At 45.2% G+C, this 24,953-nt stretch overlaps 1 protein-coding gene across 2 annotated transcripts in view; it reads right to left on the bottom strand.

Moving 5' to 3' along the window:
• The window catches only part of LOC134065938 (lethal(3)malignant brain tumor-like protein 4), a 92,655-nt gene that overhangs the window by 20,061 nt on the left and 47,641 nt on the right, over positions 1-24,953 (bottom strand). For both annotated transcript variants that reach the window (XM_062521064.1, XM_062521063.1), the window contains 2 exons: positions 24,759-24,926; positions 19,534-19,607 (listed from right to left, as the gene is read on the bottom strand). In XM_062521064.1, coding sequence (XP_062377048.1) covers positions 19,534-19,607; positions 24,759-24,926 — 242 coding nt within the window. The remainder of the gene's footprint in view (positions 1-19,533; positions 19,608-24,758; positions 24,927-24,953) is intronic.

The following is a 24,953-nucleotide window of genomic DNA, read 5'->3' as shown; positions in this document are numbered from 1 at the left end:
ATATTCCGCCATTTTTGGAAATACGCTCATTTTCCACCTCCCCTCGAGCAAAACAATCGATATTTACCTTGTTCCCGTTCATCCAGCCATTCTGTGAGTCTGGCGATACAACTTTTAGCTTCAGCCTAGCATAGGTCACTGAATCTGATTAGACCATTAGCTTCTCGCCTGCTAGCTTCATGTTTAAAAGTGACTAATATTTCTGATAATTTTCCCATTTAAAACGTGTCTCCTCTCAAGTTAGAAAGTGCAATAAGACCAACTGAAAATGAAACCTGGCGTTTTTCTAGGCTGATTTGACATGGAACTACACTCTCATCTGGCGTAATAATCAAGGCAACTTGCAAACGTACCATAGGCGCAGTGATATCGTACGCAGCATCTGAAAATAGTCCCCATAGACATCAAGCAGTAGTAGTGCCAGTAGCTGCAAGTTGCCTTGATTATTACGCCAGATGAGAATGTAGTTCCATGTCAAATCAGCCTAGAAAAACGGCAGGGTTCATTTTCAGTTGGTCTTATTGCACTTTCTAACTTGAGAGGACACACGTTTTAAATGGGAAAATTACCAGAAATATTAGTCACTTTTAAACATGAAGCTAGCAGGCGAGAAGCTAATGGTCTAATCCGATTCAATGATCTATGCTAGGCTGAAGCTAAAAGTTGTATCGCCAGACTCACAGAATGGCTGGATGAACGGGAACAAGGTAAATATCGATTGTTTTGCTCGAGGGAAGGTGGAAAATGAGCGTATTTCCACAAATGGCGGAATATCCCTTTAAGGCATTAAGATCAATTTCCAAAATATGATTTTATATTCCTCTTTTTAGTCTTACTTACTTTAGCATGTTTACAAATACTTATGGAGGGCACTGTAGGCGATATAGGAATTCATTCATGCAAAACGACTCATTTATGTGCAGATATACATTTTCATGACTAACACCACGGAAAGGAAGCCACATCGCATCTCTTGATGATGATGAACACATATGTAAGTGGAGAAAATCAATACGGCTTGACCCCTGCCCAATGGTTAAATCTTGTATTAATCCTCCATTAAGTCCTCGCCTTCAGCAGATTAGTTTTAATTAGTGATCTCTGATCCGACTCGCTGAAGCAATAGCCTGGTCTGGTGCTGCAAACCCCAAGTCTTAATTGCCGATGCTGATTCTGTCACTGGGGCTGTGCTACTCCCTGCAATCAGAGCCATTTTCTGAAAAGGTACTAAATGCGAACGAACTTAACGGATCATTAAAACGAATGGCGGCGATTAATTACACCTGGAGTCGCCGCCGTGCGGGTCACGCACGGACAGCGAAGGTGGGATGAGCAGAGTATCTCGTGCTGTGAGGCACGGAAATAACTAGCGAGAAGGAAGACTGGAAAGGAGAGGGAAGAAAAACAGTGATGGACGAGGTGAGGGTGTGCGAGAGTAAATTAATGGGAGTGTGTCGTGTGTGTGTATATGGGGGGGACGGGGGGGACGGGGGGGACTGTGGAAGGTAAGAGAAAAAGGCACCTGAAGGCTCTCTGGCATTATATGACTGTCTTGTGTCTGTGTGTGTGGGTGTGGGTGTGTGAGAGAGGAAGAGTAAGAGAGAGGAAGAGTAAGAGAGTGAGAGTGAACAATGGAGAATGAGAAAATGCACGACGGAGAGCTGTCAAGGTAAAAGAAACAAAGACAGAGCACCATCACACACAAAGGCAAGAAATACACACACACCACACACACACACCACACACACACCACACAAACACAGAGCGTAGATTGCTGAGGTGTTGTTCACTCATCCAGCAAACTGTTGAAGCACGATATCCGCAGTGGCACGTCCACGTTACACTTCCATGAGAGAGACACGCAGTCTACTTACAACTCCCCTCTGCATCTCCCAGCCACTGACTCCTCTGTGCTGTTCTCCTTATTAAAAATGAATCATTCAATGATAGCTAAGCTGTGATAAAAGATACAAGTCATTTTAAGTAACTTGAGCCCGATTTCCCCCCCCCCATTTTTTAATGACGTGACAAGTGAGTCCTTCTATATTGTCTGTAAAGAAACGGGAGCGTCCATTATTCATTCTGAGCAAATTGTGACATATCTGCATCTGACTGTACTGTAGGTTCATGAATTTTAAACCGTAAAGCTTCGACTGACACATCCTCCACGAGACACTTCAGCGTAGCAATACTACGTGACTCATATTATGCGAGCGGGGTGCTGGCTGTCAACACACTTGCCACTTGAACTAACACATCAACTATCTCTCTCTGCCACGGGAATAGCAGAAAACCGCATCGGCTCAAAAGGTCCTCATTAAGAGTGCCAAGTGGCCACATGTGCCTCCAATATGCGGTCAGGTCACCCTGGACTCCACTCTCCAGACTGTTTATTATTCCAGATTAATTAACAGGTGCCTAAACAGGCAGCGGGTCGGGCAGAAGCACATTCTTTCTCTCTCTGTCTCTCTCCCTCTTACTCTCTAGGGAAAAAAGCCTAGAGTTAGTATAGTGGCCAGGGACTGTGCGCCATTTTGGTGCTTTAGAGAGCAAACCTCTCACGCAAAAGCGAGGGGATGTGAGCGGACACGGCTGAGCTTGACCGGAGGCGACCAAACGGACAGCAGGCGAGTCGGGCGCGTGAGGGGAGCTCTGGGAGACGGCTGTCTGCACGCACACAGTGTGAGACACAAACAGGCGCCGTGGGAGGCGTGACTCACATGTCAGTGTGTGTGTGGGATTCAATTTGCGGATGTCTCTGGCTCTGTATGTAAGTGTGTATGTGCATGTGGACAACATATGAATGTGTGAGCGTGTGTGTCTGTGTGTGTGTGTGTGTGTGCGCGCGCGTGTGTGTGCGTGCGTGGGTACAGTGTGTGTGTTTAGGTGTTGTGCAGGGGTTGGTGACCCTGCCAGCTCACAGCAGCGGCACAGGTGACATCAGAGCACATGACCACAACGCAACTGGACATCACAGCCATCAATGGGCCCCTTTTGTACCCGTGATTATTTTCAGGCAGACGAACGAATGCAATTACAGGGTATATATACACCAATGCAACACTGTGGGCCCTGGAACAAACTGCACCGTCACCATGGCAACAGTCACAATGCATCACCTGGGTAAGTACGGGCAGGGGCGGTGTGTGTGTGTGTGGGGGGGGTGGTGATGTTGGGCAATTTTTTTCCCCCTTTCGCTCTTTTTTGGCACAGCACTTTTGTAGCCCAGAGGGCACACAGGTGGATTCTGCCACAGTTTGAGCGACCATTAGTCTGACACAGGCTAAGAGTCAAAGTCTGAACAAGCCGGGGCTATTCAAGGTTAATCAATAAGAACGATCCATATCCCTCTGAAGAGCACAGTGCCTACAAAGGATGGGGAGAGGACAGATACCTACTCAGCTCTTGCAAATCACCCACGCTATCTGCTGCAGAGACACTGGGATAACTCAGACGTGCCAATCAAAGGTAACAAACGCGGGAGAGCTGCGAACGCACGAAACAAAATAGATCCCTAATGTGAGGCTGACCGTAAGCTGCGCTTGGGCTTTCGCACTACCCTGGCTAACCCCAAACAGAGGCGAACTGTTCCTGAACCTGACACACACACACACACACACACACACACACACACACACACACACACACACAATGTAAACGCAGTCCAAACTGTGTGCGAGGGGTCTGTGCCAGTAGGTTTACTGGATGGCTTCCACCAGGGCTTCATTTGCGGTGAAAGGCACATCTAGGACTGGGAAATGAAAAATGATGTCTCACGCCCTATCTCTGTGATGAAACATTTCTCTCTCTCACTCTCACTCTCGCTCACTCATCCCCTCATTTCTTCTCGCCCTCCCCCCCTCATCTCTCTCTGCTCAACCCCTCCCCTCCTTTCTTCCATCCCTCCTCCCCCTCTTTTTCACTCTGCAGGCTTTCTTGACTGTGCTCTCGCCAGGTTCCCAGGGTGTGGAGCGCCAGAGAGAGAGAAAGATAGAGAGGGAGAAAGAGAGAGATAGAGATAGAGAGGGAGAAAGAGAGAGAACGAGAGAGAGAGAGACAGAGACAGAGAGATACAGAGAGAGAGAGAAAAAGAGATAGAGAGAGAGAAAGACAAGACGCAGGGAGAGAATCAGACCAGCAGTGTGGCCTTGAGCCAGCTCGCCAGCAACGCAGCGCGCTAAAGAATGGGCACATCTCCTGCCCGCCGCGTTCCCCCTTCCACCGCCACCCTCTGCTGTGCCAGGGGGGCACCACAAATAAGAAACCAGCACCAGACCCAGCTCCTCCAGCTGAGCTCATGGCTTTCAAACGCGTGAAACGCTTTTCAATTCCACCATTCAAACCGAACAATGTTGACAAGCCCATAACAGAGGAGAGAGAGAAAGTAAACAAGCAAGCAAGACGGCAAAAAAAGAAAGACAAAACAGACAGACATATGAGGAGAAATCGTAGAATGAAATAAACACATCCCACTTCCTGGATGTGTTTCCTACATACTGTAAATATAGGACACATCAAATTCACACTGAAAGTACACTACATTATTCATATGCTCCAGCACAGCAAAATAAAGGCACAAAAAAAATAAATAAAATCAAGGCTCTTGGTCAGCTATTGGCTACTGTACTGCCTGGACTTTCTTTCAAACTCCCTTGAGTCTCAAACAGCCTCCTTCCACGCTCTCTCAGGGTGTAGAGATACTGTATGATCAGACAGAGCTGAGCAGAGCTGGCGACAAAGATTCTCCATCCTCCATCACGGCCACTGCAGGAGTAAGTCAACAAAAAAACCCCAAACAAAATCGGGCGCAGTGCCATCAAATGCGGGTCCCGTGGCCATCGTAAACTCTTGCCCTGGCTGCGGCGCTGGCTAATGACGTGCAGCGGCCGACGGATGGAGGGACGGACAGACGCTGCTTTTTTTCAGCCTGCCAGGAAACGAACACCGGAGCTCTGTCGAGACATCTTTAAACACCGCGTCTATGTGTGCGAGTGGCTGAGATGATGAATGACCAAATTGGATTTACAGAGTGCACATCTCTGTATCGATTTTGGACGGAGCTCTTGAGCATGTTTTGACGGGAGCATATCCTCGCGTTGACCTTCAGAGACTTCCATAAGCCATTTCTTAGGCATGACCATTCATCCTCAATGTGCCTAATACACTACTGCATCGCTAGACACAGTGGGACATCCGCATCATGTCGTTACGAATACAGGGGATAATAGATTCCAGGAAATATATAATCAATTCACGACGGATCATGAATGGCAGCCTGCGACATGAAAGCAAAATACACAAAGGAAATACACAACGAGAGAGAGAGAGAGAGAGAGAGAGAGAGAGAGAGAGAGAGAGAGAGAGAGAGAGAGAGAGGGAGGGAGAGAGGGAGAGAGAGGGGGGAGAGAGAGAGAGGGAGAGACTCTTGAAGTTGCGTCAGGTGTGCGAGTGGCTTGGGGGACTCATTATCAAAACCCAAGAGAGGCATCATGGAGGGAGGTGCTTCTTCTTCTTCTTCCTCTTCCTCTTCCCCACCACACGAGGCAGGAGCAAGAGAGGGATGATGCACTGTAGAACGCAATTCATTATTCAGCCTGGCACACACAAAGTGACTCTGAGAAAAGGCGAGTGACATGAAAGAAAGAAAGAAAGAAAGAAAGAAAGGAAGAAAGAAAGACAGAGAGAAAGAAACTGAAAAAATGAAGAAAAAATAAATAAAGGGTAAGGGAGATCCTTTAGGCAGATGAGAGTATCACCGCATTCAAACCACAAATTACTTTGTGGACTCAGTATACTTCATGTATTTTTTCACATTTCAAAATACATGAAAATGTGTGTCATTGTGCTTATGACAACGAATGAATAAACTAACAGGGAACTTAAAGCATTTAGAGAAAATCCATCTTTTATTCTAACCTTTCACTAAAACTACAGCGATTCTCGAATCAAATCACCCTATAGTCATGTGCTGTCGCAAGACATTAAGGGATTTAATTCACTAACCAGCTAATGAAGTCATGCAGTAGGTTTATCACAGCAGCTGCCTCTGACAGCATATGAGGGATTAAAGCCAATGTCCTTGTGTCATAAAACATTAAAGTACAAGGTGACAAAATCCATCCCTAGTTTAATCTCAAAATTAGACGAAGTGAGGCAACGTTTGGCACTTCCTTTAGGCCTACATAGTGCATGATGATATCAACACATTGGCTTACGAAGGCTCCATTATTTGCATACAGACCTAATTGCTCGAAGTAGAATAAAATACAAAAATCGATAAAATTAAATGTTGAAATGAAAAAAAGAACTGCATCACTGTAATGCGCATCTTTGACAACATGATCGATAAACTTTGAAATCATAATAGCAGTGAAATGTCCGCATGGCAGCCTTTAAACTCAAACAATGACATGTGTCAGCATAAGTTATTTTAGGATGAAGACAGTGAAGTCATAAAATAGAAGACATCATCACCAGTCAAAGAAGGCCCAACTGTGTAGTCTGAGATTGATGGGCTCGCTGACTAAGAAGCAGTCTGTCTACAAATCTAATTCTTCTATGCATTAGGATATTACATCCACTGATGGCTTTATTTTCTGTTTTACTCTCGCACTCTCACAGAGTTCACTTCAGGGCTCTGCTGCTACCAATATTTCAATAATATCAATAATTCACCGACATACAGTAGAGGAGCACCGGTAGCATTGCCACCTGACAATTCACCTGGGTCTGCCATTTTTTAATAACAGCATCTGCTAAATACAAGTCACCTTGCTTTTGTATTATTGTAAAGTCACTCTACTTTACTTTACCTTACAAGAATACAGTGGGCCTAATTGGCTCCCTTCACACACAGCACATTGTCTTTGCAGGTATGTGATGCATACAAATGCAATGCACAATTGGTTCGACACAACACTCAAGACAAACCACTCTCCATAACAAAAAGTCATCCAGCAAATACTAGTCAACTTTCGATCAACTTAAGGTTGCACATCTTAAGGGTGAACAACTACAGGTATGTCAATTTGTCTAAAACAAACACAGCAGTATCTGCAGAGTAAGGCTTACTCACACTGCAATAGTGCAGCTGAAAATATTTTAAGAGAGTGAAGACAATAGCCAGGTTTCCGTCTACGCTAGCCTACGTTTCTTGTCATTTCACATTTCCTCAATCATGGTAGGGCGTGTGACTGGAGCAGGACTTCTCTGAGGGAAATTAGCCAAGCTCATTAGCCTGTAGCTAACATTTAACTCCATTTCTCCACAGGGTCATTCCAGCTCTGTTCTAAAAGGCAGAGGCAATGAAAGAGAGAGCAAGAGAGAGCAAAAGAGAGAGAGAGAGAGAGAGAGAGAGGGAAAACACAACTCCGCTTACATCAAGGTGGCTTTATCTCCAAGGTAGAGAGGAAGAGACAGAGACAGAGTGAGAGAGAAAAACAGAGTCTGGGTTTTTGCTAAGTGCACCGCCATGGATTAGCATAATATATTCTTACGGCTTCAGAAAGGTAGAGGTTCTTTTTTTTTCAACTACAGAGGCTTTGAATCAAAGGCTGTGGGCAGCAGACGGAGCCAATCTGCCTCCATCTTTTATCGCGCCAGCTCAACTGGGGCCGGAGAGGGAAAAAAATGTCCTCCAAATCGGTCCAAAAACTATTTGGATGAAGTTGGACTCTTCAGTTGTGCAGTATGATATCTGGTGGATTTTTCAGCCAATGAGAGATCCAACTCTTCAGAGGGAGTGCCAAAACGTACACGGCTGTTCAGCCTGTGTCTTTATCAATATCACTAGAGGATTTAACTCCATAATGTACTGAGGAGACGGCAAAAATATTCAATCGTATCAGCATCTAAAATTCATGAGGCAGCTGTAGGCGATTAGAGGCAGAGAGAGAGAGAGAAAAAAAACAAACATTTTGCACCAAAACACAGGCCCCAACTTGCCTGTACACAAGCAGGTCTTACCTCTGACAGACTCTAACATGTTCATCCACGACCATCTCAACCACCAAAAGAAAAGAGGTCGTAAAAGAGCTTATCATTTCCAGAAAATGTAATAAAAGTCACACAAATCTGCACTTTCTAAACATAATGATCCAACAAACTTTTGAAGTACTGTAGGCAACCATTATTACTTTAGTGGGATAATTTAACAATATATGAATCATTCATATATAAATTGCAAACATAAAAATATATGTACATTAATTGCATATTATAAATGAATACATCAATCACGTCACTAGATTCATGATGTTTGTGGGTGTTACACAAAGCCATTAGAAAAGAAAATAGTGCACCGTGAAATGGGAGTTAAGATTTAAAACATTATTTCCCTCAGGACAACAACAATAACAAAAGAATTAACTGAGATTTACTGCATCATTAGTTTGTCATGATTACCCAGGAAAAGACCTGGAGGAGACCAAAAAACTTTCCTCTCCGTTTCCCTGGAGCTCCAGGCTTAGTCTGGTAGTCCAGCTGTGAACTTGAGTCGAGCCAAAAATGATGCTCCATCACTAGTGCCTTGAAAAGCTTATGACTGCCATCCGTCATGTTGAAGGGCCTTTCTAGCTTGGACACCGTGCTTCCTGGACCATCATTCTCTCGGGGATCGGCCCGAAATGAAAGCACACTAATCTGATCTGCTTTCACAAAGGAGTGGTTTGGTTTCTTAGTAATAGAGCACATCAAGGTGGTGGCCCCTTGCTGCGGGCCAGATAACATCTCGAAAGAAACGCAAACCGTTTTCCTTTTCGTTACACAGACTGATGCTGTCATCAAAGTGACGACGTGAGCGGCTTCAAAATAGTGAAAGGGGAAGAGGGAGAGGGAGAGAGAGAGAGAGATAGGAGAGCGAGAGGGAGAGGGAGAGTGCAAACGCAAGAGTATTTGACTTTTAAAAACTCTTAATCAGTCCAGCTGCTGGCCATTTTGGTGTTAGATGAATGTGATGAATTGTTAAAACATTTAAATGATTTAAATGAACTCAAATATGCACAATATCAAGTTTTCATAAGCAACCTTCATTGGTTTGCAAATGGAAGTAAGCAATAACAGGTTGCTTCACATTTCTGTTGTAATCAAAAGTAAATGCAATTAAAAGTAAATGCTACCTTGCTATCTGAATGGAATGCGCTTCATGTAATGCTAGGAAACAAAGGCAAAGTAGTAGACTAGTCTTTATATTCTTGTCCATGTTCCAAATCAGATTGATTTCAGCCTATGATGAAGAGCCCTCTCACCAATCTGAGTTTAAATATGGTCATTAGTGGGAACCGGATAACCTTGCGAGTCGCAACCTCCAGTGGCCTCGTCTTTGTCTCCTTCATTTCTTTTTAAAAGTTTCTTATATTAAAAAAGAAATACACGACAAGCCAGCTGGAATATGCCATTCTCTTTATCTCTCTCCTGCGTGCACAAGATGTGTTCCCTTAAAGGGATATTCCGCCATTTTTGGAAATACGCTCATTTTCCACCTCCCCTCGAGCAAAACAATCGATATTTACCTTGTTCCCGTTCATCCAGCCATTCTGTGAGTCTGGCGATACAACTTTTAGCTTCAGCCTAGCATAGATCACTGAATCGGATTAGACCATTAGCTTCTCGCCTGCTAGCTTCATGTTTAAAAGTGACTAAGATTTCTGATAATTTTCCCATTTAAAACGCGTCTCCTCTCAAGTTAGAAAGTGCAATAAGACCAACTGAAAATGAAACCTGGCGTTTTTCTAGGCTGATTTGACATGGAACTACACTCTCATCTGGCGTAATAATCAAGGCAACTTGCAAACGTACCATAGGCGCAGTGATATCGTACGCAGCATCTGAAAATAGTCCCCATAGACATCAAGCAGTAGTAGTGCCAGTAGCTGCAAGTTGCCTTGATTATTACGCCAGATGAGAATGTAGTTCCATGTCAAATCAGCCTAGAAAAACGGCAGGGTTCATTTTCAGTTGGTCTTATTGCACTTTCTAACTTGAGAGGACACACGTTTTAAATGGGAAAATTACCAGAAATATTAGTCACTTTTAAACATGAAGCTAGCAGGCGAGAAGCTAATGGTCTAATCCGATTCAATGATCTATGCTAGGCTGAAGCTAAAAGTTGTATCGCCAGACTCACAGAATGGCTGGATGAACGGGAACAAGGTAAATATCGATTGTTTTGCTCGAGGGAAGGTGGAAAATGAGCGTATTTCCAAAAATGGCGGAATATCCCTTTAAGTCTCATAAGTGGAGTAAGTACAGTTACTAGATCTGCTATGTGGTGGAGGTTAAAAGGACCCAATCCTTGCATGTAACATGGTGTTGGGGCATTTTGACATTGTAAATGTTCCCGGGGAAGAGTGAAACGCAGTTTGCAGTGAAGGTAAGCCTGCTATTTATTGCCTAAATGTGGGTGCCCCCTCTGTCCTTTGGTGCACTGTGCATAGTGTGTGATGCGGGTGGTGGGAGCGCTGGCATCAAGTCAAAATAAAGCATTTGATATCAGTGATTCTTCAACAAGTTATGACCCCTTATACTGTATGTTACACATCAAATACCCATCTCCCCCAACCATCACCAAAGCCCGAAGCTTCCTTCATACTTTTTCAAAGGCTGTGATGCTGTCCATTACCTTGTAAAAGGCATGCCGAACAATAACACACGCTTTTACCAAACTTGGACACTAACAGCCACATCTAAACCCTCCGTCTCTGACCAAAATGAGACTTCAAAACAGCGAAGTTTGAAATCTCTGCCAGAAAAGGAGCCAATGTGGTGCTTTCACAGTGCAGAGGGTATGTGGCGATACGGACCTCACAATCCGCCTTTGTAAACAACCCACCCAGGAGAACAAACAATGTCCACTGAAAGGAACTGAGACACAGAGTCTAGTGTACAAAGTGACAATAAGGGCATTCCTAGGGAACTTCCCCATTCCTCTCTACTGATTTGCTGGCTACCAAACAGTGTGCCACCCTCCACAATAAACCCCTGCATTTCTTAGGGGTGGTATAAAAAAAACACAACACATCCGTACATCGTCTCCTTTTGAAAGACAATTTATCCATTTGGAACACACTTTAAGCTGAATACCAGTTAGAGAGAGAGAGAGAGAGAGAGAGAGAGAGAGAGAGAGAGAGAGAGAGAGAGAGAGGGTGGGAGAATAAAAAAATTCACCTAAGTGGCACTTTTTTCACCATCAGGAAAGTCAAGGAAAAGCTGTGGCTCATTATAAGAATATAATTAATAATATCAAAACGATTGTCTTGCTACAGTGTGGGGAGCAAAAAAAACAGACAAAGAGAGACTGCGGGAGACTGAGATGATGAGAGGTTGATAACTGTATTATGAGGAGCAAGCAAGATCTACTGCAGGGGTGTGATGGATGAAGTGAAAAAAGGAAAGAAACCTCCATCATTTCTTTATATAGTGCCTGGGCTCTTACTGCAGTCTTGTACCTGCCAACACCACAGCGGCAGTTTGATGCATGGAAAAAAATAAATAGCTAATACACAGCAGCTGGAAGGAAAGAGCAGGAGAGAGAGAGAAAGAAGGAAGGAAAGAGAGAAAGAAAGAAAGAAAGACAAAGACTTTGAGAGAAAGAAAAAGAGTTAAGCAGAGAGAAACTGGGACAGAGAGAGAGAGAGCAATATTATTAAGACAGCACAATTACATATTGAGCGAACCATAAAAAAAAAGATCAATGCCGATTTCAAAGTCGTTGAGTAAATTGTCTCGGATAGCCAATACAGCCAGGGCATTTCCAATAATTATAATTGTGATCGTTGTGATGTCAACCGCAAAAACAAACGGTAGTTTTGTTAGCCAATCCCTCAGCTGCTCCATTAATCTCCGGGCATATGCTATGCCTGGTTTAATGGATCGTTATCTACAGTCCATTAAATTAGAATGGAAAACGCAGCAACGATAAGATTAAACCTCTGAAAGAAAAACGCACACACACACACACACAGACACAGACAATTTAAGGCTGCCATTTTGACCAGCCATAAAGGCCCGTCTGCATTCGATAACATCACCACATTGTTCACCGAGTCAGTGCACATTAAACGGCGAGCGGCAGTTGGTGGCACGGGGCCGCGCCACGCAGGGGGGCAAAAGAATCCGTGGGGGCTTTTGCCCTAGTTATCATTTGGCCAGGCAAGCGTGCGCTCCTCAGCTGCTATGGCAACAGACAGATTATACGCCCAAATAGTGCTTGCCACCGCCGCGGAGAGGCCAAATGGTCATTACGATGGCACTGATTTTTAAGGGGCCGATGTCCCTCACGGCTCTCTGGAGGCGAGTGTTGTCAGAGGAAAGGACACGGATGACCAACGCATGTCTGAGCAGGACAGGGAGGTGGGAGGTGAGGTCTGTTTGGTGTGACGCGCACAGGGACCAGCGTTTCATTGTGTTTTTTTTTTCTTTCCTGAATATCCCAGAATCCCAGACAGCGGGGACAGAAGGGCAGAAGTCATGTGACTGAGCGAGTGTTCTAAGGGCAGTGGTCATGTGATTGAGTGAGCGTTCTAAGGGCAGTGGTCATGTGACTGAGTGAGTGTTCTAAGGGCAGTGGTCATGTGACTGAGTGAGCATTCTAAGGGCAGTAGGGCACTAAGGTAGATGGGGAGGCTTTTTGAGTGTGTCTGTGTCTGTGTCTGAGATGAGTATGCATATGTGCAAGTGCATGTATTTGTTATTTGTGAGTGTGTGCATGCTGGTATAAACGTGTGTGTGTGTGTGTGTGTGTGTGTGTGTGTGTGTGTGTGTAGGGTAGTGGAATGGCCAACTGTCGTGTTTGAAAGCGCCTGTGTCAGGGGAGTGTTCAACTCCAGCCACTGGCAGAGAGGAGCCATCTGTTTCCTCGTCTTTATGAAGAGCGGGAGACTGAGCTGATGATTCCGAGACAAACAGGGGAGGAACAAACAACACACAAACACAGGCGGGTACATACACACACACACACACACACACACAAACAGGGATGCAAACACACTCACACACACACACACGGGTTCACACACACATTGGTACACACACACACACACACACACACACACACACGGGTACACACACACACACACGGGTACACACACACACACGGGTACACACACACAGACACAGAGAGAGAGAGAAAATAAAACAGAGCAAGAGAGTGACAGTAATGGTAAGGGTGGGCAAGAGACAGAAAAAAAGATATAAGCAGAAAAACAAGAAGACTGCAGTCTTCAGAGAGACAGACCGTGAAGAGTAAAATTGGGCACAAACGCAAAAGGAAAGCAGGAGAAGAGGAGAGGAGTGTGTGAGTGAGGGAAATGGAGGCAGCTCAGAGGGGCAATGGAGAGGACAGTGCCAGTGTCAGACTGGGGGGGGGGGGGGGGGTCTGAAATGGGAGCGCCGAAGAGGGAGAAAGGAACTGCTGTGTCATGCTGGTGTGTGTGTGTGTGTATGCTAAACGTGTATGTACTGAGTGTGTGTGTATGCTAAACGTGTACTGTATGTACTGAGTGTGTGTGTGTGTGTGTGTGTGTGTGTGTGTGTGTAATAAGGAGGGAGGCATTTCTGGACTGAGAAGAAGAGACTAATACCACCGTGCTTACATTCCACAAAACTGCAAGACTTCATCTTCATCATCATCATCATCATCATCATCAGCAGCAGCAGAGACTTCTGTCTAAATTGCTCTTACTGTAAGTTGTAAAACCCCTAATAATCTAATAAATCATAATCAACACTAACCGAGTGGAAATTTTAATGAACAAGAAGAAATTATCTGGAGTACTGCATCTGAAGTGTTCACAGGGTAATTGTAGCCAGGCCCTATAATGTTTTAGATTAGCAGAAATTACTATGCAGATTGATTAGCAGAGTTAATTAGCTCACTTTATGCAATAATTAGTAATCCTGTGCAACATGATACAAGCATACTGAAGAGAATAACTCAGTGGTAGTCCTTGGTTGGATGGGAAGGAAAAAAACACCACCTGTCAGCGAGGCCATTATCAATTGGATCAATAAAACCACCAGATGCTGTGTCCTTTGTCACTGTTTGGATAACCCCCAAGTAAACAAACCAGTTAAGAAATACTGTCCATCGAATACTGTATATTGGGCAACACTATCCACATCTACCACAAGACCGTATCAAAATACATCTTAAAATATAGAGTTAAGCCGGGGACCCGGGTTCGATTCCCACCCTGTGGTCCTCTCCGGATCCCACCCCTGCTCTCTCTCCCATTCACTTCCTGTCATTCTCTACTGTATCTATCATTAAAAGCATAAAAAGCCCCCAAAAATATTACTTTAAAAAATATATATATTTTTTAAAAAATAAATAAAAATAATAATAATTCCCAGAAGGCTAGATGATGTGCCCTAATGTGCTGTGTAGCTGCACTCTGATGGCGATGGGAGTGGCTCACACGGAACACATTACAGGTACAGGTGGCAGCATGTTGCAGCTCATTCATCCTGTCCGACCTCAGGCCTACAGGCAAACTACAGTGTGGGTGACGGGCCAAATGAGAGTGCTGGAGAAAGATGGAGAGAGATGACCGCATCACTGGCAGAGGAGAGTCCTTACCATCCCATCAGTAGACCCCTCCCACTACCCCCCACCCACCCCCTCCCACTGGCCAACATCAAGGTCAATCTATCCATCTGCCCACAGGGAAGTCTGCCATGGCGATAGGCGATCTGTTCTAATCATACACGCTCACACTCACACACACACACACACACGCAACAACAAACACAACAAACACAACAAACACACACACACACATACACACACACACACACACACACACACACACACACACACACATTAGTGTACCTGTGTCTGTCTGTCTGTCTGTCTGTCTCTCCTTCTCTATCTCTAACTCTTGCTTGCTCAGTCACTCCCTAACTCATTTCCCTGTCTGCCTTCCTCTGCACCAATCTGTGCATGATATATTCTGGTTGGTCTGTCTGTCTGATGGTCTCGTCTTTCTGTCCATCTCCCACTGGCACCATCTCACGCTGGAGTCTTGCGTCTTATGCTCCATCAGTCCAGCCCCTCCTCCCTCCTCCGTCTCCCAGGTCCTAGGTCTTCTGCACCACTCTGCAACACTGTCTAGCTTAGTCTGAGTGAGCATTAGTCTGTCATTGGCTGCCAGTCCGCCTGTCTGTGCCTGCTGCTATGGCCAGCTGTCTGGCTGTCTGTCGGTCTGTCTCTCTCTGTCCCTGCCAGTGTGTCCAAATGTCTGTCTGTCTCGGTCTACTTCCTAATAACTTTCTCTCATGCTTGATCAGTGCATCCCCATCTCCACCAGCTCTCCCTCTGTCTCTCTTCATCTCTCTTGCCTTCTCCATCTCTCTACCTTGCTTTTCTCTCTCTCTCTTTGCCTCTTACATTTCTATCTCTCTCTTGCTTTTCTATCTATCTATCTATCTATATATATATATCTCTCTCTCATCCCAGTATTCCCAGTATGTTACCATCTCTGCCTCTCAATCTCTTGCTCTCCCTCCATGTCTCTCTCTCTCTCTCTCTCTCATCCCAGTATTCCCAGTATGTTACCATCTCTGCCTCTCAATCTCTTGCTCTCCCTCCATGTCTCTCTCTCTCTCTATCTATCTATCTATCTATCTATCTATCTCTCTCTCACTCTCTCTCATCCCAGTACTCCCAGTATGTTACCATCTCTGCCTCTCAATCTCTTGCTCTCCCTCCATGTCTCTTTCTCTCTCTCTCTTCCTTTTTCTCTCTCTTTCTAATGCCCGTGTTCCCAGCCCTTGACACACAGACAGGGGCGGCTGACTGCCAGCTCTGTGTGCCCCTGTGGCCAAGTTCACACCTGCCACTGCTGCCCACTTCTCATCCGTCAAACAGTGAAGTGGGGGAGCCTGGAGGAGGGGGTGTGAATACGACTCTGTGTGTGTGTCTGTGAGTGTGTGTGTGTGTGTGTGTGTGTGTGTGTGTGTGTGTGTGTGTGTGTGTGTGTGTGTATGTGTATGTGTGTGTGTGTGTGTGTGTGTGTGTTGCTGGTGTGTGTGTATGTGTGCGTGTGTGTGTGTGTGTGTTGGGGAAAGATATGGGAAACTCTGAGGTATGTGAGTGTGTCCACAGGCGAGCATGTGTCATGTGCATGTGCATGTGTGTATGTGTGTCTGTGTGTGAGTGTGAGTGTGTGTGTGAGTGTGTGTGTGTTATGGGACCAGATCCTGTCCGCCCCACATACACTTTGTTTTCTGACAACACCTTTTAATTGGGAGCCCTCCGATGTCTCCCTAGTGCTTCAGTGGGCACCGTCTTCTGGAGCGTTGGCACAGACTGGCAGACGCAGTCTTTCAGAGGAAGAAAGCTGCGCAAATCCATCCGCCAACACAACTAGTCTGCCACTTCAAACATACACAAACACTAACACTAACACACAAACACACACTACACACCCATCTTCACTGACAGGGAGGAGAAAGCTGACAGTGAGGGCTATAACTGTCTTTGTCCTCTACGACTATAAACTTAACTCTATAAACCTGACATAGTGCATTTAAGATACATTTTAGTCCCGGTCTTTGATCTTAATCTTGTTTTAGGTCTTAATGGCATCTTACCTTCTAATCATGACTTAGTCTCTTTATGTCAATCATTCTTACATGGAATCTACTTTACAGTTGACTATGAAAAGATCTACAACCAATAAAAACATCTTTTGCAAGTTGATTCACTGCGCGTATAGATCTTTATGGGCATCGCAGAGCATAACAGCCACAGCAGACAGGCAAAGTCAGACTTTAAAAGGTGGCAGCATCCCCATCGCCTGGGATGGATTGGGAGAACTTTAAAACACTGGAGAAGCAATTCACAGCAGAAGCAATTCACTGCCAGAGTCTGAGGAAAAGTAAAGCTCCATGCACACTCTGTGTGTGTGTGTGTGTGTGTGTGTGTGTGTGTGTGTGTGTGTGTGCGTGTGTGTGTGGCAAGGCACACTGTGCGGTGCAGGGTGCTGGTAATGTGTTCTGTCGTCACATTCAGCCTTCTTTCACCTTCTCTTATCGTTCCCCACGGCCTGTGTGCTGTGTGGTGTGTGTGTGTGTCTGTGTGTGTGTGTGTCTGTGCGCGTGTGTGTATGTGTGTGTAGATGTGTGTGTAGGGCTAAAATTAGTTTCCCTACTGGTGCAGTGCCGGTTAGAGTCCAAAAGGAGGCACGACAGGGGTTTCTTTCAGAATCAGCCAAAACTGGCAGCACACACATACGCACGTACAATCGCAATACATACACAACGCATTTAAACACCCACATATTAAACAAAACCTTTGGATTCATACACAGAGGATCAATGTACATAAGCAGACAGTAACATGTCTACACACACACACACACACACACACACACACACACACACACACACACACACACACACACACACACACACACACACACACACACACACACACACACACACACACACACACACACACACACACACACACACACACACACACACACACACACACCAATTCCATGCCTTTTTTCTCTCCCATAGACCATAATGAAATATTCAAAACAGGAGGATGGCTTTGGTCTCCATGGAAACAATGAGGAAAATTAGCGCAATCAATGGGCCCGGCCGCATAAACGGTGCATACCCACAGACATCGTAGCAGCTGCCGTCAAAACACACGGTGCATTAAGACGGGGAGGTGACGGTCCAGCTGCCGGAGCTCCCTACTACGCCAACATCTTCTCATTAAAACGCCACCCTCACTTATCAAAACCAATTATCAGCAACAGCACGCTTGAGACTCAACGACTCAGACAGGGTAGAAGGATATGCCAAAATACAGCTCATTTCCAGCAATATTACCTGCAGTCCTAATAACGTCATTATTCAGGTCTTATCAAGACCCAGGTACAGGGTAGATGTTATTGCACTAATTCACAATAACCCCAACTCTGAATACTTCATTGTCCAAAATCATTTGGTACTTATTTAGAGAAATAAAAACCTTGGAGTGCAACTACACTGTTTCCTGATTAGAGTGCTCACCATCTGGAAAGTGACTTCAGGGCTCAGTGGACACCAGAATATTCCCATGGCCTAATAGCAGCGGCTGACCAAGACACATTTCAACACACACACACACACACACACACACACACACACACACACACACACACACAGAGAGTAACACACTTACACACATGTACAGGGCAAGACCTATTAATAATCCACATACACAACACACACAAACACACTCTCTCTCTCACACACACAAACACACACACACACACACAGCACCCCCTCAGGTCCCCCCTCTCCACAGCCCTAGTCCATTACGGCCGAGCGGTCTAATTACTCCTCAGATTTCCCCGCGGGTTCCTTGCACGCTTGCCCATTGAACACAAACAACAACACTAACAACAACCGGGGCAGGAAGAGCAGCCTTCAGGAGGACGCTGGTTAACACCGCAGCTTCACGGTCCAGAGAGAGAGAGAGAGAGAGAGAGAGAGAGAGAGAGAGAGAGAGAGAGAGAGAGAGAGAGAGAGAGAGAGAGAGAGAGAGAGAGAGAGAGAGAGAGAGAGAGAGAGAGAGAGAGAGAGAGAGAGAGAGAGAGAGAGAGAGAGAGGCCACTACTCCACGCCTGCAGTCCCTGATACAACAACATGGCCGACCATGGGAGGAAAGGGCTTATGTGTCCTGCGCTCACTTTGTATTTCAAAGACGCTTTTGATCGACCACTGACTCGTTTTAATATTCATTTGTGCACTAGACAAACCCTACCCAAGTCAATAAAATGAATAAAATAATGAATGGATGAATAAATAAATTAATACTCACATAAATAAACAAATAAATAAATCATTCGTTCAGAGGGCCTTTTGTGAGTTCCTAGAAAAGTGTCATAACTTCCTAAAGAGGAATAAATCACCGAGTAGCAGGGGAGAGATTGCCTGCAGGGTGTGCCACAATAAGCAGCTATCAGAGACTGAGAGGCCAGCGTTGGCGGACAGCAGGGGGAAACAGCCTGGGTGTTAGAAAATCTCTACTCTACTGTTAACGTATTTCAGCAAAGCCTTGAGGGTGTGTGTAGGCATGTGTGTGTGTGTGTGTGTGTGTGTGTGTGTGTGTGGGTTGTCCAAAGCAGGTGATGGTGAAAAATGTCCCTTTACAAAAGACAATTCCATTCCCTCTAATCTCAGGTGTTTGTTTTTCGAACTCTTTCCCAAGTCGACTGGGGCGCCTCGCCTCCAAACTTTGCCACTCGGGTGTGCTGTTTTCATAACTCCAATCTCAGGTATTTGTTGCCGAATGGCAAACTTTTTTTTCCGTGCTTGCGTCAAAGGCAAGCTGTGGCAGCCCACACAAACAAACAACACACACACACATAGAGAGAAAGAGTCTCACACACACACACACACACATACACAGACACACACACACACACACACACAGAACCACACACGGACTCTAAGGCCACAGGGGTGAGGATGAGAGGAAGAGAGAAACCCCCCCCCCCCAAAAAAAAACACAAAAAAAACATCAGAGCTTACCTGTGATCATGCTGTTCAGCTCGACCTCCTCCTCCTCCTCCTTGATTCGCAGATATTTAGTGGACTGGGCAAGCCTGGACAGGAAGAGCAGACGACAACAACAGACAACAGGCCGAGTGAGATGGATACATAGAAAGAGTGAGCGGGCGGGGAGACACAGCGTTATCTTGCACAAATACAAAGCTGAAAAATCGTTTCAGTTTTCTCCTTCAGTTTTTTTTTGTCGATCCCTCTCTCCTTTTCTTCTCCTTTTTGCTGATGGTCTCAGAATGAGTGGGCATTTTTTTTTTTTTTTTGCATGGCTGCGGCAAAGCATGGCAATGCACCAAGCTGTCTCAAACGAAGTGAAGTGAGACAAATACTTTATAGCAGGACAGGTCTTGCACTGAGAGAAAGCTAACAGCGATTATATGTGTGTGTGTGGGTGTGTGTGTATATGTGTATTTACTCTCTTGACTGGTGCTGGAGAGAATGCACAGTGTGAGTGTGACTGTGAGAGAGTGTGTGTGTGTGTGTGTGTGTGTGTGTGTGTGTGTGTGTTACTGTGAGTGTGAGTCTCTGTGTGTGTGAGTCTCTGTGTGTGTGTGTGTGTGTGTGTGTGTGTGTGTGTGTGTGTGTATGTGTGTGTGTCTGTATTCTCCTGACAACCCACATTGTGAGGGTATGTGTGTGTGTGTGTCTGTCTGTCTGTCTGCATGTTTTCTGTCAAAGCCTCAGTTGTACGCCACTCCCAACTGGCCCAATGACAGTTTGCTTGTGACAGATGTGACACGATCCGCGTGTCCAGAACACTTAAACGATCCCCGCGCTGAAACATCGATCGACTCATCTATCAAAAACCACGTCGGAGTGGGAGTGACTTGATTATTTACATGGCATACAAAATTCATATCAAAGGATGCTGTTGAGCTTTTCCCGGCGTCAGCCCTTTAAACACGTTTATGTGGGAGTAACTTTGATGTCTACGGGGCATACACACACTGCATATCAAACCATTTCCCATCTCTGCTCCCCCTCATTACCTCAAGTCACAAACACGTTTTTTTCTTTTCCTTCTTTTTTTTCCGAAAGATGATTCAAATTCGAGACAGATTCAGAAGATAGTGCAGCGGTAATAAAAATAGACAAGTCTGGATTGTAAAAGTCACAGACACCGCAACAGTGGAATGTTTGTTCTTCCAAAATGGGCTTCAGTAATCGATAAAAGGATTCACTACACTGGTCTGAACAGCAAAACGGATACTTTTTTTCTGGGGTTTGTGGTTTCTGTTTCTGACAATTTTGTATGCCCCTGCTTGTCATAAAGTGGCTGCCCTCGGCTCAAAACAGCTGAACAACAGAAAAAAGGGTTCTGATCACATGACATGGTTATCCCCCCCACCCCACCCCCAACTGATTTCCTGTCTGTTCAATCATCTGACCCTGATTATCCTTTTGATTCATTTTATTCAATGGAAGGGGGGCAACTGCTTCACAACACATGGTCAGCCACTGTTGAATAACTCGTAATAGCGTAATAACAACGGCAAAAAGGCTATTTCTTCTCACGTTGTCCTTATCTCATATTTGACGTTTTGCGGAGGCTCTGACTGACAGTCTATGAAAGTCTATGGTAATGAAAGTTGAAATCAACCAGGGGGCAAATTTCCAGTAAGCCGTATTTAGACTGGAGCTTTTGGCTTTTACAGAGCTCATCCATGCAGGCTGAAAGGCTGCCAATCAAATCAAACAAAAGACAGCTTTCTTCGGAAATAGCATAAAAAAAAAAAAACAGCCACAAAGAAGGGAGAGTTGACTCAGAGAGTGAACAATAGCCATGTCTTTAGAGCCCTTCTCCTTCAGCAAGCTTTGCGCTTGGGTATTTGGTGGAAGAGATAAGAAAAACAGTCTCCAGATAAAACTGCGGACCATTTCTCTTAACCCTCCCCCTCTCCCCCCCAAAAAAAGAAATCACCTGGTTCCAGTTTGTTTAATTTGGACCGTGTTAAGAGAAACAAACAAAAAAAAAATTAAACTTAACTCTTTTGAAGTGCACAGAACGATCAGATGTTTTGCAAAACCTTTCAGGGTCAGATCCTGGACAAAAGAAGGCCCTGAGGAAAATAAAACACCACCATCTCCCAAATCAAACAGTTGCTTATGTTGGAGAAAAACCTGCGGATCTCCCGCGCTCTCCCCCTGGGGCAGTACAAAGAGGACAAGTCAGCATCCGTCTGGCGCTCCTCCACTCTCCTCTCCGTAAGACAAGACGAGTGTTTCGTGATCTCCGACCCCTCACTTTGACAAACACACAGCAGTCTTTGTTCTGACACACTCAAGTCCTGCTGCATGCCTCCCTTAAACTCCACAACACAACAAAACCGGACTCACCCTTTGGTTTTGGAACAGAGTTCAGACTTGAGCCTCGGAGTATTACATATAGTCTACTTATTCTGAGCAAACATACACTGTATCTAGTTCTCGGACTTCACCGAACTTTTGTCTGTTACTTGCGGGGGCGCAATCGAAGGGGGGCTGTCCACAAAAGGGTATTGGGCTAGATGTACTGTATTCTTTCTGAGCAACAACAACACTACCAGACTACCAGAGTGGGACTCCGAGGAGAGGAGAACGGAATGCCTTCACTTTCCCAACACGAGGTCACACGCATCGATGGCAAAATCTCCCCCGAGACGAGAAGACCTTCGGTGGGCGGCCAAATCCCTATCCCCGACGGAATGCTCTTGTTTATGGATCATAATCGCAAGAAAAATAGCTCGGAACCAAAGTCAGGCAAACAATCTTCAATGATTAATGAGGCGAGCGCGAGAGAATGAGCGTGGGCGAATGATAGTTGTTCCGTTTTGGTAAAATGAATTTCGAGATTAGTGTAATTAAAAACGGGAAGTGTTGACCCGCTGGATATATTCAAGGGGAAAAATAGAGGATGAACATTTCATCTTTAATTCATGGTGACACTGCTCTGTGCTGTGTCTCTGTTCTCTTGGAGGGATGTCATGGCAGGGAATGCAGTATAAATGAGACCAATCAAAGCTCCATTTGAGGCTCGGCGTCGATTAAAACTGTCATTTGGAGCAAGCCCAATGACTGGGATGATGTAAACTCATTTTTTCGTTAAATACTTAATGTAATGCGAAGACGTTCTGATATGAACATACTGAATAAATCATTTCAATCGGGAAGATTCCGTCCCTCTCTTTATCAATGTTTCACACACGCAAGTCAACGAAAACACTGCACGCACACACACACACACACACACACACACACACAGACAAGACAAGACACAGACACTTACGCACACACACACACACGCACACACACACACAACCCATTTTCAGGATGGATTATGCGTTTTCTCCTCATTTCTGTTTAAAATACTGTGAAGCACTTTCAATGTCTTTTCTCTTTTTACATAACCGCGGTCTTACATAATCTTCATGGCGTTCGGTCGACTGGCCCTTTTTACAAAAGCAGCTTATCCATCTCCTACTTCACCACCCACTCTCTGTTACCGCTGCCCACCTAATATACAAACCCATTCAATATTAATCCTGTTCCATGTTGAGTCGCCGCATCTTTCAAAAGGCATTACCGTGCAGTCTTTATCTGGTCCTCTCAAATCACTGACAGGCGCTTAGGAAGTGACAGTATGGGGGGGGGGGGGGGGGGGGGAGAAACTTTGCATTTATATTTACTTATAAAACAATCAATCGTGGGTTTGCACCCATGTGGAATGCGTGTATTGACAGTGTGGGGGGGTTAATGTGATAATAATATTGCTTATCGTTGTCCACATTGATCCACGAGGCTCAAGGCTGCATATGTGGGTGTCAGTGCTGTCAAGTAACCCAAGCCCTGTTTGGACATGTGACACAAATCCAATGAAGGCGTTGGAGCATCTATGTTCTTCAGAAAGAAAAGTGGAATATGTTTTCAGAAATGTTGTGAGATTGGAGAAGATTGGAGATCACCAAGGAGTCTGACCGCAATATCTGAATTTCCATCGTTGGGCCGGATCGTTCAGCGCGTCCGCTGTGAGGAACAACTGTGCTGGTGTTTTTGTATTTGATATTCTACATTTCAGACAACGTCACGTGATGTCAGTCAACACAATAGGCAGAGACACAACGGGAGGCCACATATTTATTACATATGCAGGGTGCTTGGCTGAGTCAGGACTCTCTGATTGCACAGTAGTTTTACTTGGCTAGTGACACCGTCCCAATTTAGCATCAGCAGATGGAAAAAGTGGTTGGAACTGCACTCATCCACTCTGGAGTGGTTTGGTGTTTTATCCAGTGGCTGAAAAGAGACACTGAGTAGCAGTAGGATGTGTGTGTGTGTGTGTGTGTGTGTGTGTGTGTGTGTGTGTGTGTGCAGATTTACTGAGGCACTGCAGTGAAGGTAGTCATCAGAACCTCCCCTGAGAGAAGCATTTGATTGGACAATGCAATAAAGAAGAAGGTACATAGAAGGGAAAGAGTGTGCCTAAAAACAAGTTATTTTATTCCGCAAAGTAATACCATCTGACGTGAAAGTAATGAAGCTACTTTCTGCCTTTTTCCCGAAAGAGCCTTTTGGATGGAACATGCATTTTTGGATGAGTACCAGAAACTGCATTTGTTTTGACACAGACTGCGCCACTGCACAACAAAGATTTTAATTGGCTCTCTGAGAAAAGGTCAGCTCTCTTTTTTACAAGCCACAAATTCCAACTGAAAGGTCTCCCCACTGAACACCTGAAAGCAAATTATCTGTGGCATCATGACTAGCTTATGGAGGCTTGTACAGAGCCAAACTGCAATGCCCAAGAACAAAAAAGTTCCTTCTGTGACAAACAGCTGCAATTTGGAACCCTGATGTTACACTGGCCTGCTGCCATAGAACACTTAAATGTTCCACACAGAAAAATACGTCTTAGGCCTTTCTATGGATATTTGGCCAAATGTTCCATATTGGAAGCATCCTCCTTCAATCAAGCATCTCCGCTTTGAATATCCAGGCTTTGCCTTTGCAGTTATATTCTATGATGCCATCACAACACACACAGCAACCACACTGAATCAATCATATTACACTGGATGCTGTGAAGCTAGATTGAAATACATTTTTTTTCGCATATATTTTGTAGTGCATGTCTGGCAATAGCAGCAAAGCATCAGCAGAAGCAGAGGGTGCAGGGGAGGGGTTAATGTTGCAGGGCGGAGGGCTTTCTCTCTTACCTGCTGGGTACCCGGCCTCTCTTGCCCAGGGGTGAGAGCAGCTTGTGTCCCTGAGCTGAGGAGTCGTCTCTCTGCTCGCTCTTCACCAGAGCCTGGGCGGCCGAGCGGGGGCTGGACGAGTAGCGGCCCCTCAGACGACTGGCCCCCTCGTAACCTGACAGCATGGCTCTGGGCGGACGCACAGGCGGAGACGGA

The sequence above is a fragment of the Sardina pilchardus genome, chromosome 19, assembly GCF_963854185.1.
Source record: "Sardina pilchardus chromosome 19, fSarPil1.1, whole genome shotgun sequence".
Lineage (NCBI taxonomy): Eukaryota > Metazoa > Chordata > Actinopteri > Clupeiformes > Clupeidae > Sardina > Sardina pilchardus.
Note: the sequence above shows the minus strand (reverse complement) of the source record. Positions and strands in the feature narration are given on the sequence as shown.